The following is a 14510-nucleotide window of genomic DNA, read 5'->3' on the forward strand; positions in this document are numbered from 1 at the left end:
GTGCACATTAGGTACTTTACTTGGGTCCTACAAAAACTAAACCAGTGATTAAAATTAACATTATTTTTCTCATATATAATTAATATATGAGAAAAAGCAACATAAATTAATACATGCTGCAAGGACATGAAATTGTTTTTAATTGCAAACTCAGCAATAAGATCAAATTATGTTTTATGCACATTCTTATTCTCAATAGAAGAAAAAGAAGACAAATCATCTTTGGAGGCCTATGACATACTGGAAGTATTGGATCCTTCATTACATTTGATAAATGCATCAGACTGACAAATATTGAATTTTGCTATCTGAAAAAACACTCAAGATAAATGGATACAGGTATCTTTCAGCTTGACAACCATCCAGAGTTATGGCGAACCAACCTAGAACTACTTACAACCCAGTTTCAAAGTTTTGACAAGTTTCCCTACCCCACTCCTGGGGTCATGTGAATGCATTTTGGAATTTAGCATTAAGACTCATTTATGTCTATAACATTTATGGCTATCTGCAGTGTCCCTATGTCACATGACCACAATTTGTTATTTATTAAATTTATATGCCGCTCATCTCGCTATTCAGACCAACCCAATTTACTTTTTTTTAAATGGAAATCACCGTTTACTTCTGGTTTTCAGGAAAAACATCCATTGGGTACAATGGCCTTGCTTAACAGCCACAGCATTCATTTAACAACCATGGTGCTTGTGCCATGGCCACAGCATTTGCTTCATGACTAGTGTTCACTTAATGACCATGGCATTCAATGACCACACCATGCCCTTAACGACCGCTGCAAAAAAAGATTGTTAAAACTGGGTATGGTCATATGGTGGCCCATTCAACAACCAGCACAACTTACAAATGTAATTTTTAAATTATAGTGGTAAATCAAGTGGTAAGCACCAAGAGAAATTAATATACCTGTAAAACTGCGGACTGAAAAGGTCTATTAGGGCCTTATGCAGACCCTGTAGCCAAGGGCAAGATAATTTAAACAAGCAGTAAAAGCAGTGATGCTATTGCGAAGCAAATTAAACATGGGACTGTAATGCCTTTGAGCATGAAGAAACACTGTGCATCTTTCCAGAGATTTATAAATTAAAACTACCACCTATTATAAAGTGCAAGAAGGAAATACAAACAACTTTACCTGCTAAAGCCCAGCTCTTTCTTGTAACACCACAGCACGGTGGGTCTAGCCTTTACAGCAGCTTTAGACAACATATGATGAAGTATGACCACCTGCCAGGTAACAAAACCAAGAACGATGCTTATTGCTTCTGCAGGAATATGTACAGCATTTGTGAACTGAATCGGAAAACCTCACAGATTTGAATTAACTTTTCATTTGGCAATTAACCTCCATGTGGCAATCTCAGGATAAGACACATCTGGTTTAAAGAACTGTGGATCAATTCAGGCCTTCATTCATTCTGAAGCACATTTTTATCTTCTGCATAACCCAATTATTCACAAGCCAGCCTCAATAACAACTGGTTTGAGAAAATCATGATGCAGCATGCCATCTCTCGGCCCAATCTACTTCCATGTGGTGGCTGCTTCAGGATAAACAGTAAGTTATCCCTGTATATACTGCCTTGTACTCACTACAGGAAATTAAGGATATACATGTAATTTAAAATAATACAACTCAAAATCATTTCTGCCACTAAAACTTCCTCAAGCAAGCGAATTAGCAGATTGCAGACAGATCTCAATATTCGCAATGCTTTTAAACCTTCTACAGATAAACAAAGATGCAACTCACTGCAAATACTTCCTATACATGAAGAAATCCATAAAAAGGTGATGGATGGAAAACAGTCCTAGGAAATGATCCCTACATTTAAATGTAGCTTGGTGACCAGGATTGGAAGGGCAGCTGGGCAGGAGGGGAGACTGTGTTGTTGTTTTTTTTACTCAGCCCAGCAATCAAAAAAGCCACTACAAAAGGTTTTGCACCAAACATAGAAATGCTGCTATTAGGAGCCCATGTCAAAATGCAGCCTCCCTATCTCTTTTGTGTCAGCTTGCAAAAAGCTAGTAGGGGAAAGAATAATGGCTAGTAATCTTTGCAAGCTTAATTCCATGCCTTGTTTTAGTGTGATGGAAAGCAAGGACAACTCCATGTGCCCTATATGCACATCAAGTTTGTTACCCAATCCCAATAGGAATAAGGATTCCCACCAACAACTGAGAAAAAATTACTTAATTAATGGGGGACATTTTACATTCACTGAAAACGGAAGATGCTACTGAAATACAGGAAATAGGTGAATCGGAGAAACAGAAAAGACTTCTGCTGTTTGTGAATGTCAATATTTTTTTTAGAATACCTAAACAGGAGATATTAGGTGCCATCTTTCTCTTTGCCCCCTTTTCTGCCCTGTCATCTCTTTTTGTTATCTCCTCTCCACACAGCAACTTCTTTTCCCTTCTGGCCATCAGCTTCTCTCCTTCTTCCTTCTCTCCACAGAACAAGGGAAAGGAATGGCATTCAGGATGCTGCTTATAAGCGCTATGTGCTTAGAGCTCAAAGCAATGTTAGAGACCCCACACACCCACCGTATAGTCTGTTTCTGTTGCTCCCCTCTAGGAGGAGGTTTTGAAGTATTTCTAGCAGGACTACCAGATTCTATAACAACTTTGTTCCCTATGCTGTGTGGTAAACTCGCAAGATTCGTTTTTCTCGACACGCACATGTATACATAACCCAAACTAGACTGTGTTGTTTCTGTGTGTCATATAATACATATGGGTATATGCATAATTCTGCATTTATTTATGTCATATTTATGTAGTGTATAATCAGAGGTGGTGACCCTTTGAGAGCTATATGCAACAAAATTTAATTTTAATGTATGCCATAGTGTACATTCACAGTGACAATAAAGTTATCTATTCTATTCTGTTCTTGTGGGTGTCTATATGCCAAGGAGCAGTGTTTGTAGGTGCTGATAAGAATAGATCAATTGTATAAACAGGATAATTGTTTTACAGTTGATTGAGAAATTAGTAATTTGTTCCCTTTCTTTTACAAATATGCACCCACACGTGCATGCATGATGACAAACATATATATAGTAAAGGTAAAGGTTCCCCCGCACATGCGTGCTAGTCGTTTCCGACTCTAGGGGCCGATGCTCATCTCCGTTTCAAAGCCGAAGAGCCAGCGTTTGTCCGAGGACGACTCCGTGGTCATGTGGCCGGCATGACTAGACACCAAAGGCGCACGGAACGCTGTTACCTTCCCACCGTAGTGGTCCCTATTTTTCTACTTGCATTTTTCCGTGCTTTCGAACTGCTAGGTTGCCAGAAGCTGGGACGAGTAACAGGCGCTCACTCTACTACACGGCACTCGGGATTCGACCCGCCAAACTGCCGACCTTCTGATCGACAAGCTCAGCGTCCTAACCCACTGAGCCACCGTGTCCCAGGTATATATAGGGATCTTTAAAACTGATTTCAGCTGAAACTGGTAATATGTAAAAGAAGAAGACGATGAACCTGGTCGTTTTAAAGGATTTATTTTTCTGTGTTCCTACATCTTTTTCTGACTTTTTTCTTTCTTGCTGGGGGAAGTTAGTCTTTGATTCAGGCTCATCTTCCTTTGATATAAGCACGCACAATGTACATCTAGTTCATGGCTATACATTACCTGATCTTTGCCACGGTCCCCTACTATAACAAAGAGCGTCCTGTGTCGCTCAGCCACTCCATTCTCTATTTGGATCCGAATACGATTATCCACTTTCTTGCGCTGCATTTTGAGTGACAGCTCCTGTGAAGTTTGTAGAAGTTATAACAAATTAGTCTGCGTACTATCTCAGTTGAGACAGAGGCAACAGATGTTGATAAAATGTTTCTCAAAGAGTTTATTTTTCAGTGTTGCTGTGCACATTTCTACTTGTCCAACCAATTCAAAGGCATTCTAGTGTGGCTTCTTTTTGGACTCATTAAGGCAAGGGTAATTTGCTCCCTATGCATGTTTCCATCCAAGTAAGTTCTCATTTCTAATGGAGTTTTTTTCCCTAGGAAATGTATTTAGATGCAACATTCTGCTGTTGCATTTATCAAGAAAATATTTGGGAACAAAAAAAGCATGAGGCTCTAACAAGGGGTTTAGAGATTTAACAAATAATAATTTAACAGATTTCAGGGGATCTGTAAACAGATGACAAAAAAATTACAATCTTGTTCTTACTAATTTTTCAGTGAAACTTACCTTTCCATTCATTGATTCATGAATGGAGGCAACAAATGACTGCAATTAGAAATCCGACTGTAATAAGCCACAAACATCCAAGTTAAATGTCTTAATGTCACAGATGTCATGTTTATGGCTGCAATCTTATACTCCAACCTTTCTCAACCAAACTTGTTTTTTAGATAGGTTGGGTTGCAATTCCTAGTAATCCCAGTTCCTAGATGTACAGATGTGCAGCCCGGCAAATCTGGAGAGCACCATAATTACTCGATAGGGGGGGCGGGAATCAGTGGTAAATACTGGGGTGAAAATAAAATAGGGTAAAAACGCTGGGGAAAAGTTTGGAGTAGCTTAAAACTCTAGCTTAGAACTGAGGTGGAAGATCTCCACAGCAAAGATTACATATGTTGATACATAAAGCAATGTAGAAATCAGTAGTGAAAACAATCGAACTTATTTCCGAATAGATACGCTGTAACTGCTGGCTAGAGAAGACACTCGGGACACCGGGGTGGGAAAAACACAGGATCGAGCGGTAATCTCTTTCTCAACTAATATGAATACTCCCCAGATCCAGACGCAGACCCATTTATCCGTTTTCTCACCGTTCCGAATTTTCCCTTTCTCGCTCCAGTCTACGCGCGAAGGAAGGGGGATCCGGTTGGCTATGGAAACTCTCTTCCCACGTGCAAAACCATGCGGGGCTGTGCAACCCAGCGGAAGGATCCTGAAGAATGGCCCGCTCAAGAGAAAAAGCAGCGCTCGCTACGGACGAAGCGGTGGGAGAGCAGGAGGGCGACGGTACCAAAGGAGAGCTTAGCCTGCCTTTGGAGGCGGGCTGCAGAAAAACCAAACGAGGGTCTCTCTCCAAGCCTGGGGAAAGCTTTTCCGCCCGGACGTTTGCCTTCCGCCAGATGCTTAGGCGCCGGAAAGGGAGGAGCTTTGCTCAACTGCAGTCTACCGGGGCGACGGTAGGGTCGAGTTGTGAAGTTACGGCTTCGGGAAGTCGGTGATACGTACAGTAATAAGCCCGATTGATGCCAACGATAACGAACCGTTGCTTTCTTTTGGCAGGTTCTTCGTGGCTGTCTGCTACTCAAGAGGCCAAAGGCTCCGGTCTCCTGTGGCTTTTCCCAAATGCATCCCAAGTGCTGACCCCGAGCTGGACTATTGATTCTAAGCAAGGCTTCTTTGCAGAGACGGGCGTTTAAGGCTGCGTCGGTCTCATGCGCGGAATTTATTTGCATAAAGCAGCTTTTTGCTGTACCGTGGCACTTCATCTTGCTGTGCGCACTAACTGTGATTTGAGGATGACGATTCCCTCAAACGTGTATTGCACGCATGTTTCAGCCACTTCCCCGTACATGTTATTTTAATTAAGATCTAAAACAGGGGGTCTTCAAACTTGGCCCTTTTATGACTTGTGGACTTCAACTCCCAGAATTCCTCAGCCAGTGTGCCTGGCTGAGGAATTCTGGGAGTTGAAGTCCACAAGCCATAAAAGGGCCAAGTTTGAAGACCTCTGATCTAAAGGGTTGCCACAAAGAAGAGGGAGGTCAACCTATTCTCCAAAGCACCTGAAGGCAAGACAAGAAGCAATGGACGGAAACTAGTCAAGGAGAGAAGCAACCTAGAACTAAGGAGAAATTTTCCTGACAGTTAGAACAATTAACCAGTGGAACAACCTGCCTCCAGAAGTGGTGAATGCTCCAACACTGGAAGTTTTTAAGAAGAGACTGGACAGCCATTTGTCTGAAATGGTATAGGGTTTCCTGCCTGAGCTCAGGGAGGTGGACTAGAAAAGGGGTACCCAACCCCTGGTCCGTGGACCAATACCGGTCCATGACATGCCAGCAACTGGTCTGCACAAACAAGCAAAGCCCCTTCCGTGGGATGCAGGCAGCACATAAAACCACGCATCCTCCGGTCCGTGGAAAAACCTCTCTCCATAGAACCAGTCCCTGGTGCATGCCCAAAAGGTTGGGGACCTCTAGACTAGACCTCCAAGGTGCCTTCCAGCTGTTATTCTGTTATTTTGCTAAATTCTATGCCACTAGGAAACATTTGAGGGGAGTTTGTAAATGACATAAGCATGTAGCTATTTTTTTGTAAACGTCACAAGCATGTAGCTAATTTTTTAAAAAAAAATGAACAATGATTTATTCAGGCTTCAGCAATGGGCTACATGTGGTAATATGAAATGTGATACAGAAGCCCTGGGAAATATTGGAATAGAAGAAATTTCTCAGAAAGATAAGAAATTAGCACAACCACTGGCATTACCAGAAATCACAAGAGACACTGCAACCTAAGAAACCAAAAAAAAAGGTCCCTGGTCCAGATGGACTTCCAATTTAATGGTCTTCCAATTGAGATTGGAATTGAGATCGGATAACAATATTATTGAATCTGTATTGCTGGAGGAATGTCAATAATATTTCTACATTTCCTTTGTTTATAAGAATGAGGCAAGTGCAACGGACTATATAAGTTTGATAAACTTATCTATATATAATATTCACTTGGTATATACAGTGGAAATAAGTTAACTAAATGGTATAGTCAAGATGCTGTAGGTAGGAGCTTTCAAGATACCTGCAATTTAGAGATACTTAAGAGATGCAGCACTTGAATGAAAACCAATTTTTAAAGAGTTAAAAAACAAAATGAAAGTTATATATCTGAATTGTGGAATGATGAACTGGAATGTGCAGTTTTGGGAGAATAAATGGGCCCAGATGTTTAAAAATATGCAATATACTTAATGTTTAAATATGACATTAGAATTTTATTAAAAATATTATTTCATATATATTGGACCCCTCAATTTTTTAAAAAGGCCAGACGTCAAATATTTTTATGTTGGTGGTATATGAAGTAATTTTTTTGCAAAGTCGTATCTGGTCTTGTCTGCCGTGTTTGGACTCAATTATTATATAAATCTATATAACTTTGGGAAGAAATAATATAGTTAAGTATCTTAATATGATGTCTAATTGTTTTCCTAAAATATAACATTTGTCATCTCAGGATGTTTTGGCTCTATCAAAACTAGCATCACAAAGATGATGCTACGTAATAAGGGAAAAACGTATTCTCTTAATTATAAGGGCTAGGTTCAGGATATTTTTGCAGTCTTTTTTTCTAAAAATAACAGTCTAGATTTAATTATAAGCTTAAGGACTAAATATAGTTGTTTCACGTTATATATGAATTTTTTGTTTTAGTTTTCTCTGTATAAATTATGTCTTACTGAAGTTAATTTTTAATTTTGCCATTTTTTAAAAAAGTTAAACATTCTGCAACTGAGATGAACAAATGGAAGCCTCAAGTATAGAACGAGTGGAGGACTTGTTTAGCAGTAATACACATGGATCTGAATGTTGTCAGATTAAAACATGATGCTGCAGTGTCTGCAACCAATAAAAGTAAATGTTATCTACGTTAACAGGAGTATTTAATCCATATAACAGGAAGCAAATGTTCTACTCTACCTGCCCTAATGAGATCCTATTTGGAATACTGTTTTCAATGTGGGCACCACAATTACCACAAAGATAATGAAAAACGAGCAAGTTCGGAGCATGGCTACCAAGATGAGAAGCATGGAAGCCAATGGCTCGAATGGATATAATTTTAGCTTTCAGAAGAGCAACTGTGCAGAGAAACATTCTTCAAAAGAAAAAATAAGATTGAACCCCCGAGATTTGAAAGTGTGACCACCTGCAAGAAAATGAACAAAGCTAAACAGCAGCAGCGATTGTTTCAACAGAGTAGTAGACAAAGTAACAGGAAAAAGCAAGCAATATTTTGTAATGGGCTACAAGTCTCACATAATTTTATTGCAAGAAAAACTTGATAGGCAATAGTCCTTCAAGTTCTATAAGGATACTGAATTATTTTGTAGTATTAGTGAAAATTTAGTGGTGCAAGGATAGCATTTATAGGCTACCACCTCCAGTACTTAATCTGGGACCTTCCTTTTAACTGGATTTCCAAGGCCATTAACTTGCCACTGTATTAACAAAGAATCAACACCCTAAAACTTGTTATTGTAGAGTATGTTCTTTAACTGGATGGGCAGTTGATCAGAACCCAGATCTTTTCCCTAAGCCAATCTTTGATGGTTGTCTCCCTATACAAATGCCTCCTTGTACCTTATCCCAGCATGGGGGTCTGCAATTCCTTCTTTGGCTTTTCATGGAGAGACATGTCAGCAAGGTAGGTACAATTTCTACCTATACCTGAAAAAACTACCAATCAGATATGTTAGTTGCTCTATATACTTTGGACTGTGGACAATAAATTAATAAAATTTTGTTTTATATGAAGTTCTCTTAGCTTATATCATTTTGGTATGGATTATAAAATCCATGCTTGTTGCATTTGAACTTTTTTTTAAAATCCACTTAAGATTTCCAACTTAATGAGAAATGAGATGTCTTGTAAAATTTATCACAATCAGATCTTTAAGACAACCAAAAATAAATACATGATCTGAAAGCTGTATGTTTGCATTATGCATTGAAACAGTTAAGTGATGGAGCTGGCATTGTTAATTGATGCTGCAACTTTTACAGCAACTGTTTATTATGTGGGTCATCTGTCATTTCAAGGCCAACAATTAACATCAAAACACATTAGAAACACAGTAATTATCAATGTTACAAGTGTGTAATAGTGATAAGTGGATAAGATTCTGATTTGAGGAGGCAGAGATCAATCCATAAATGAGCAAACAAATCATATTGAGTTTCCAGTATTTTGCCAAAATTTAGCAATAATAGCCTGATTTTTCAAGTCAGATTATCTCGATATGAGAGTAAATTTTACTCTTAAGGTACTAATTAAGGCATTGCTATAAGTGTTAACGTATTTGAACACAGTGAATCTAAAGAGTCTTCCTCATGTAAGGTGTAAATTGACCACTTCTCTCAGGAGACAACATGGCTTCTCTCTTCAGATAGAAATACCCTGAAACAATAAAAAAATGTATATCTACTTTTAAGCCATCTGGAGAAAATCTGATGCTGATCCAAAACTGTAGGAGAAGCAGTTAATTCACACCCTTTATCAACATCTTTCACCTGCAAAATTATTGTGGCCCATTTAGGCTAAATGTCCTTCAATTTCTGAGTTCACTGCATTAACTGCATTTTGTAATATTCAAGACAGTAGCTATTGCTTGATAAAAAAAATCCCTTAAAACAGTTATAAAGAGAGTTAAAACCATTCCTTTTCAGATGCAGTTTAAAATCTTCACATTGTGCAATTTTATCTCAGCATCATTTTTAAGATGCCCATTTTACATGTTATTTAAAAGCATACTCACAGTCCAGATTTCTGCAGTTAAAATGTAGACATAATTGCAACCCAGTTTAACTATGTTAAGCAGGTAGAAATCTGCATGTTTGATTTTATACATATAAATTTTTATACCATATTTAAAGCCAGCCACAATTCATTCTGTTACCTTGGACGCTAAATTACACATGCTAAGCAGAATGTATTTGGACAACATCCTAATGTAAAATTACCAGTGCTAGTGATGTCCATATAAAAATAAAACATAATGATCTTAATGTTACTCAAATTTGGGGGGGAAACCACATTTTGCAATAAAAAATAGAAACAAATGTCATATTTCATTGGAATAATAAAAGGCAATTGTTTTCCATTTAGATCTACAATCAAGAGTAGAACTATATAGGCACTAATTCCAGTTTTAGACCGTAATATCTACCTCAATCACCAATTTCAAATTTGTAAGTTTTAAAACTCACAATATTTGCATAGGTCTGTGTTATGAATTTGGTTTTGAACACTACATTCTCACATAATTAAAAAGCCTTTCATATTTTAAATGTAGTTAATACATGAGTTTAACAGTTCTAAACCAGGTACATTATGTGAAAACTGAAAAAGCAATGTTTAGAACAGGGGTGTCAAACTTGCAACTTCATGTGACGTGTCATGCTGTATCGCGACTTTTTCCCCATTGCTGCAGCTGGGGTGGGCGCGGTTTCGGCATGACGCATCCGGCCCGTGGGCCAGCAGTTTGACACCCCTGGTTTAGAACAAGGAAAATAGTTATAGTTATTCATGTAGAACTATAAATTATATATGAAAAACAAATGCAAACCAACAATTGAATTATTGGAAGCAGTTTTATAAAAAATCAGCTGTCAGTTATCAGTGTGTCTGAAGGCTATTTGCCACCATCAATACTTCAGTAGAACAATATCAGCACTATTTTTTAAAATGCACACTCAGATGCAACCCATTGGGCATCAACTCAAACATCCTACAGCCTGAAGTGAAAAAAACTCATATTTGATGTAATTTCACATCAAGCCAAATTTGTTCTATTCATACTTGATGTATATATTGAAGATTTAACATGTTTTAAATTCATTTTTCTAACAACCTCTAACATACAAATACATTAGCTTCAATGTCTATAATGGTATGCTTGACTTAACACTATTCAGATACAGTAAAAGCCCACAATTTCAAAATGTGCTGTTTGGCTTACTTATGAAAAAGACTAAAAGGATAATAAACTGATAATTAATACTGAACACAGAGATTTGAATTATTATATAAAGTAGTGAAAAAGTAATACAAAAACACTTTGCTACCCAATTTAAAATGTATGTTCCGACAGGTTTTCCTCCACTGATTGCCATCTGGTTAAGTTACATGCATTACTAGATGAGACTTCAAATTTACACATGAATTTAGCCTCTGTTGATCTCTTGTGAAATTTTGTACAAACAGGCAACTTCTAATTTATATGAATCTTATCATTAGTGTAGGAGGAAATTAGAACTTGGCCCAATGGCAATGTTTCCAACCGGTCAGCCAAAATGGATTTGAAGCAGTATCTTGAAATGTCCTACATCTTTCATTTCCACTTGAGACCAGGATGGAGAAAATTGTTGAAGCAGCTTAGCTACATTCAAAACATACATTCAGGTTTGTTTTTCCATACCAGTTTTCTAACATGTAAATTATAATTGGAGAATCCAGTGGCAGCATCAGGACACCCAATGAAAATGAGAAAAAAATAGACAAATGGTAGGAGATAACGGTGAAGGTGGCACTACTGGTAAGAAAGCTAAAAAGGGAAGAGTAGCAGTATGAAGCACAGTGGAGAGGCCGTTCTTTTCTTGCTACTTCTTTCTCCTCACCACTACCTCCCCTCCACTATAGGAGAGACAAGCAATGGCAGGTAGGTGAATGAGTAACACTAGTCACACACTTAGAAACATAACCCCCCATAATCCCCTTGCTGTACAACTTAATACCACAAACTGCACTATTTGCCTTCTTGTAATAAAGATTTTGAGAGCCAGTTTGGTGCAGTGGTTAAGGCATCAGGCTAAAAACTGAGAGGTGAGTGTGTCCTGTTTTGGGCACATAGCCAGCTGGGTGCCTTGGGCCAATTACTTTTTCTCAGCCCTAAGAAGAAAGTAATGATAAACCACTTCTGAAAAACCTTACCAAGAAAGCTGCAGGGACTAATCTAGGCATTTTCCATGAATGGAAGGTTCCCCCCATTCCCCATCCCCCCCCCAAAAAAAGATTCAGATTGTTACAAGCTTAAGATGGAACTCTGCAAATTCCTGGATGAAGATAAATAACTGACACAAAATAAGGCTTCTTTGTCACCAATGAAAAGAGGAGATAAAAGATCATGAAGCCTATCCCTGGCAAATCTTCTGAACTGCTCATAAATGGCTTGGACCTATAGCTTTTCAACCAGAAACAGGGCGGTTTTATTTAATATTTGGATTTTCTCCAAGTTGTAACAGTGGAATGACTATTTCTGTGTTTCAATTTATTACCTAATAACTGAGGAACATAAAGTAGACTACAGCTAGACTGAGAACAGAACCAAGCAAAACTCATGCTCAACACAATGTATCTTCTAATATTTAGGGAATTAATTCTAGTTTTTTAAAAATTATATTTAGTTTAAATTCAAACACTGTATTCAATATAGCTTGTCATGAAAGTCAACAGATAAACTAGTCCTTTAAAAAGTCAATTTTGTTTATGAATTACTTGATTCTGACATCACGTTCTGTGCCATTAAAAGATCCTGCAATTCTAAATACTTTGTTTTAGTTTAAGGAAGGATATTTCTGGCTTTAAATCTGCCTTGAAAGTAATGTTCCAAGAATAAAATTAATTTTGTTATATGCCTCATTTCCCAATATAAAGCTAGCAAGAGTTGCTTATAGTTATTGACAAATTTGTATGTATAGCAGCTTGTTTAAATCACATTGGGTAATCTTGATTTTAAAAAAAATGCATCACATTACATGATCTGCTTGTTTGGTTTCCAAATTATCTTTGGCTTCTTATAATGTATTTGAAATTATTTTCCATTAGTATTTTTCTCACTAATAGTACCTACAAATACTAATAATATAGAATATTCTCAAAGAATTAACATAATTATCGTAACTGAAGTCTTATTTTTTGTTACCATATATAGTATCAGGAAAAGTTGTCAACTAAACACAAAGAACAGTACTTGCTAACCTAAAAAAAACCCTAGTAACTCTATAATCCCAATGTGATTAATTAACCTGTACTTTTATACAGGTTGGCTCAGTCCACAGAAGCACTCTTGTAACTATGCTCTGAACTAATTCACGATTTCTTGTGCAGGAGGCTTCAAAAGATGCATTAAGTACCATGCATGCAATTCTTACTGCTGGTTCAAAAGTTTTACAACACCCATATAAATTGACAACATTGAGCCTGATGATTGTAAAATCAAATAAATGCATGTCCTTACTGGATAAATATCTTACAAACTTCTGAACTGGGAATCATCTTTTAAGTGTTGAGAATGGAAAAAAAAACTGTTCAAATAACGTGCTTGTGGAGCTTTCATCAATCATTGAAGATATGTTAAGGAATACAGGTTTTTTTTTAATATAAACATGTTTATTTATCTCACTTGGAACTGCTGGCTGTAATTTCCCTTAAAAGGGGAAATGGATCAAAACATTTACTGGTGCTTTTCAAAAGAGAGCAATTTAAAGGACACCAGCAAGGATTTGAGATTTCTCAAAATCTTTAAGCTGCAGGGGAAAAAAAGACATGTGACATGTAGTATGCATACCCATTAATTTCCATCAGTACCAGCATCAGTTATTAAGGTGGTAATACAGCAAGATTAAGTATTAATGACAGACAATGTGCAAATCATAAGGAATGATAAGGAATACCAATCCTTACAAACGGCATTGCTATCCAGGAAATGTGTTCAGGAGAGATCTCTTTGAATACTTCACATTTGAAAACACAAGTGGCTGTCCAGATTATATCTTCTATTTCTTACACAACATTTTAAAGTGCCAATCAAAGCTTAATTTGGGGTTTACACAATTATAACAGATACACAAAACAATTAATGCATCCCTTTACCACAGCAAGTCAGACTAATAAAAAAGTGCTGTAGCTAAGGGTGTGCCTAAGCTGTTCACCAGTTTAATATCTAGTCAGGGCTCTTTATTATGCATGTAAATATTCAGGCGCTTTAATGAAACAGAAAAGGCTGAAATGTAGTTGTTGTTCTATTAAGCCACACTTCACTTCGTCCATCTTTTTAATGTAAAAGTTTAAATATATCAACTGTCTGAGTAAAACGTTTATGGGTTTACAGATTCTTATCCAAATTTCCTGCAGAACTATATGACATCAATGAAGTCAGTTGGATTATTTCTGCCTGTTCAATTAGCTATAGACATTTTCTTTACTCTGAAACTGCCATTTTTGTTTTAAATCAAAGCAAGGGTCTGGATCTCATGTGCAAGGCTCAAGGTGACATTTAGGACAGAACATGCAGCGCAAACGGCATTTCTTTCCATATCCAGGTAATATAAAGCTGAAAACTGTAGTCTTGTCTTTATGGGCAATGAAAATAATCCCTTTACTATGAACTTCCTATAAAGGAAAACAGAGATAACTCTTCTGGTAACATGTATATAGTACACTGGCCAGTGTTTTTGGCGTTTTAAAAGTAATCTTCAGTATTAGGTTAATTCACTTGCTGAGCGTTCATTTGAGGCATTCCCCTGTTGGGTCTTGGGGGCCCTCCACGACCTAGAAAATAAAAATAATAATTTATTTTGGGACTGAGACTTGATTTTCAGGATGAACATTTATTTCTACATAAACTCTTACGTTTATTTAATGTTTGAAAATATTATCCACTATTTACCTTCTCAATAAAGAAATAGACTTCAGATGTACAGAAGCAATGCCCCTGAATGTACAG

The 14510-nt window shown here is 37.3% G+C and overlaps 2 protein-coding genes across 6 annotated transcripts in view; both read right to left on the reverse strand.

Moving 5' to 3' along the window:
• Window positions 1-5195, reverse strand: part of NAT10 (N-acetyltransferase 10) — a 31192-nt gene extending 25997 nt beyond the window's left edge. The window contains exons 1-3 of the mRNA XM_083361391.1: window positions 4816-5195; window positions 3662-3784; window positions 1154-1245 (exon numbers count right to left, since the gene is read on the reverse strand). Of these exons, the coding sequence (XP_083217517.1) occupies window positions 1154-1245; window positions 3662-3769 (200 nt within the window). The 5' untranslated portion in view covers window positions 3770-3784; window positions 4816-5195. The remainder of the gene's footprint in view (window positions 1-1153; window positions 1246-3661; window positions 3785-4815) is intronic.
• Window positions 5196-8031: 2836 nt separating this feature from the next.
• Window positions 8032-14510, reverse strand: part of CAPRIN1 (cell cycle associated protein 1) — a 49785-nt gene continuing 43306 nt past the window's right edge. For 3 of the 5 annotated variants that reach the window (XM_083367205.1, XM_083367203.1, XM_083367204.1), the window contains exons 19-20: window positions 14280-14335; window positions 8032-9184 (exon numbers count right to left, since the gene is read on the reverse strand). In XM_083367205.1, the coding sequence (XP_083223331.1) occupies window positions 9170-9184; window positions 14280-14335 (71 nt within the window). In that variant the 3' untranslated portion in view covers window positions 8032-9169. Of the gene's footprint in view, window positions 14336-14510 lie in introns of all 5 variants that reach the window. The other 2 variants (XR_014493015.1, XR_014493016.1) reach the window with 1 other exon arrangement.

This window comes from Vipera ursinii (assembly GCF_947247035.1).
Source record: "Vipera ursinii genome assembly, chromosome: 1".
In the NCBI taxonomy this organism is placed as follows: Eukaryota; Metazoa; Chordata; class Lepidosauria; order Squamata; family Viperidae; genus Vipera; species Vipera ursinii.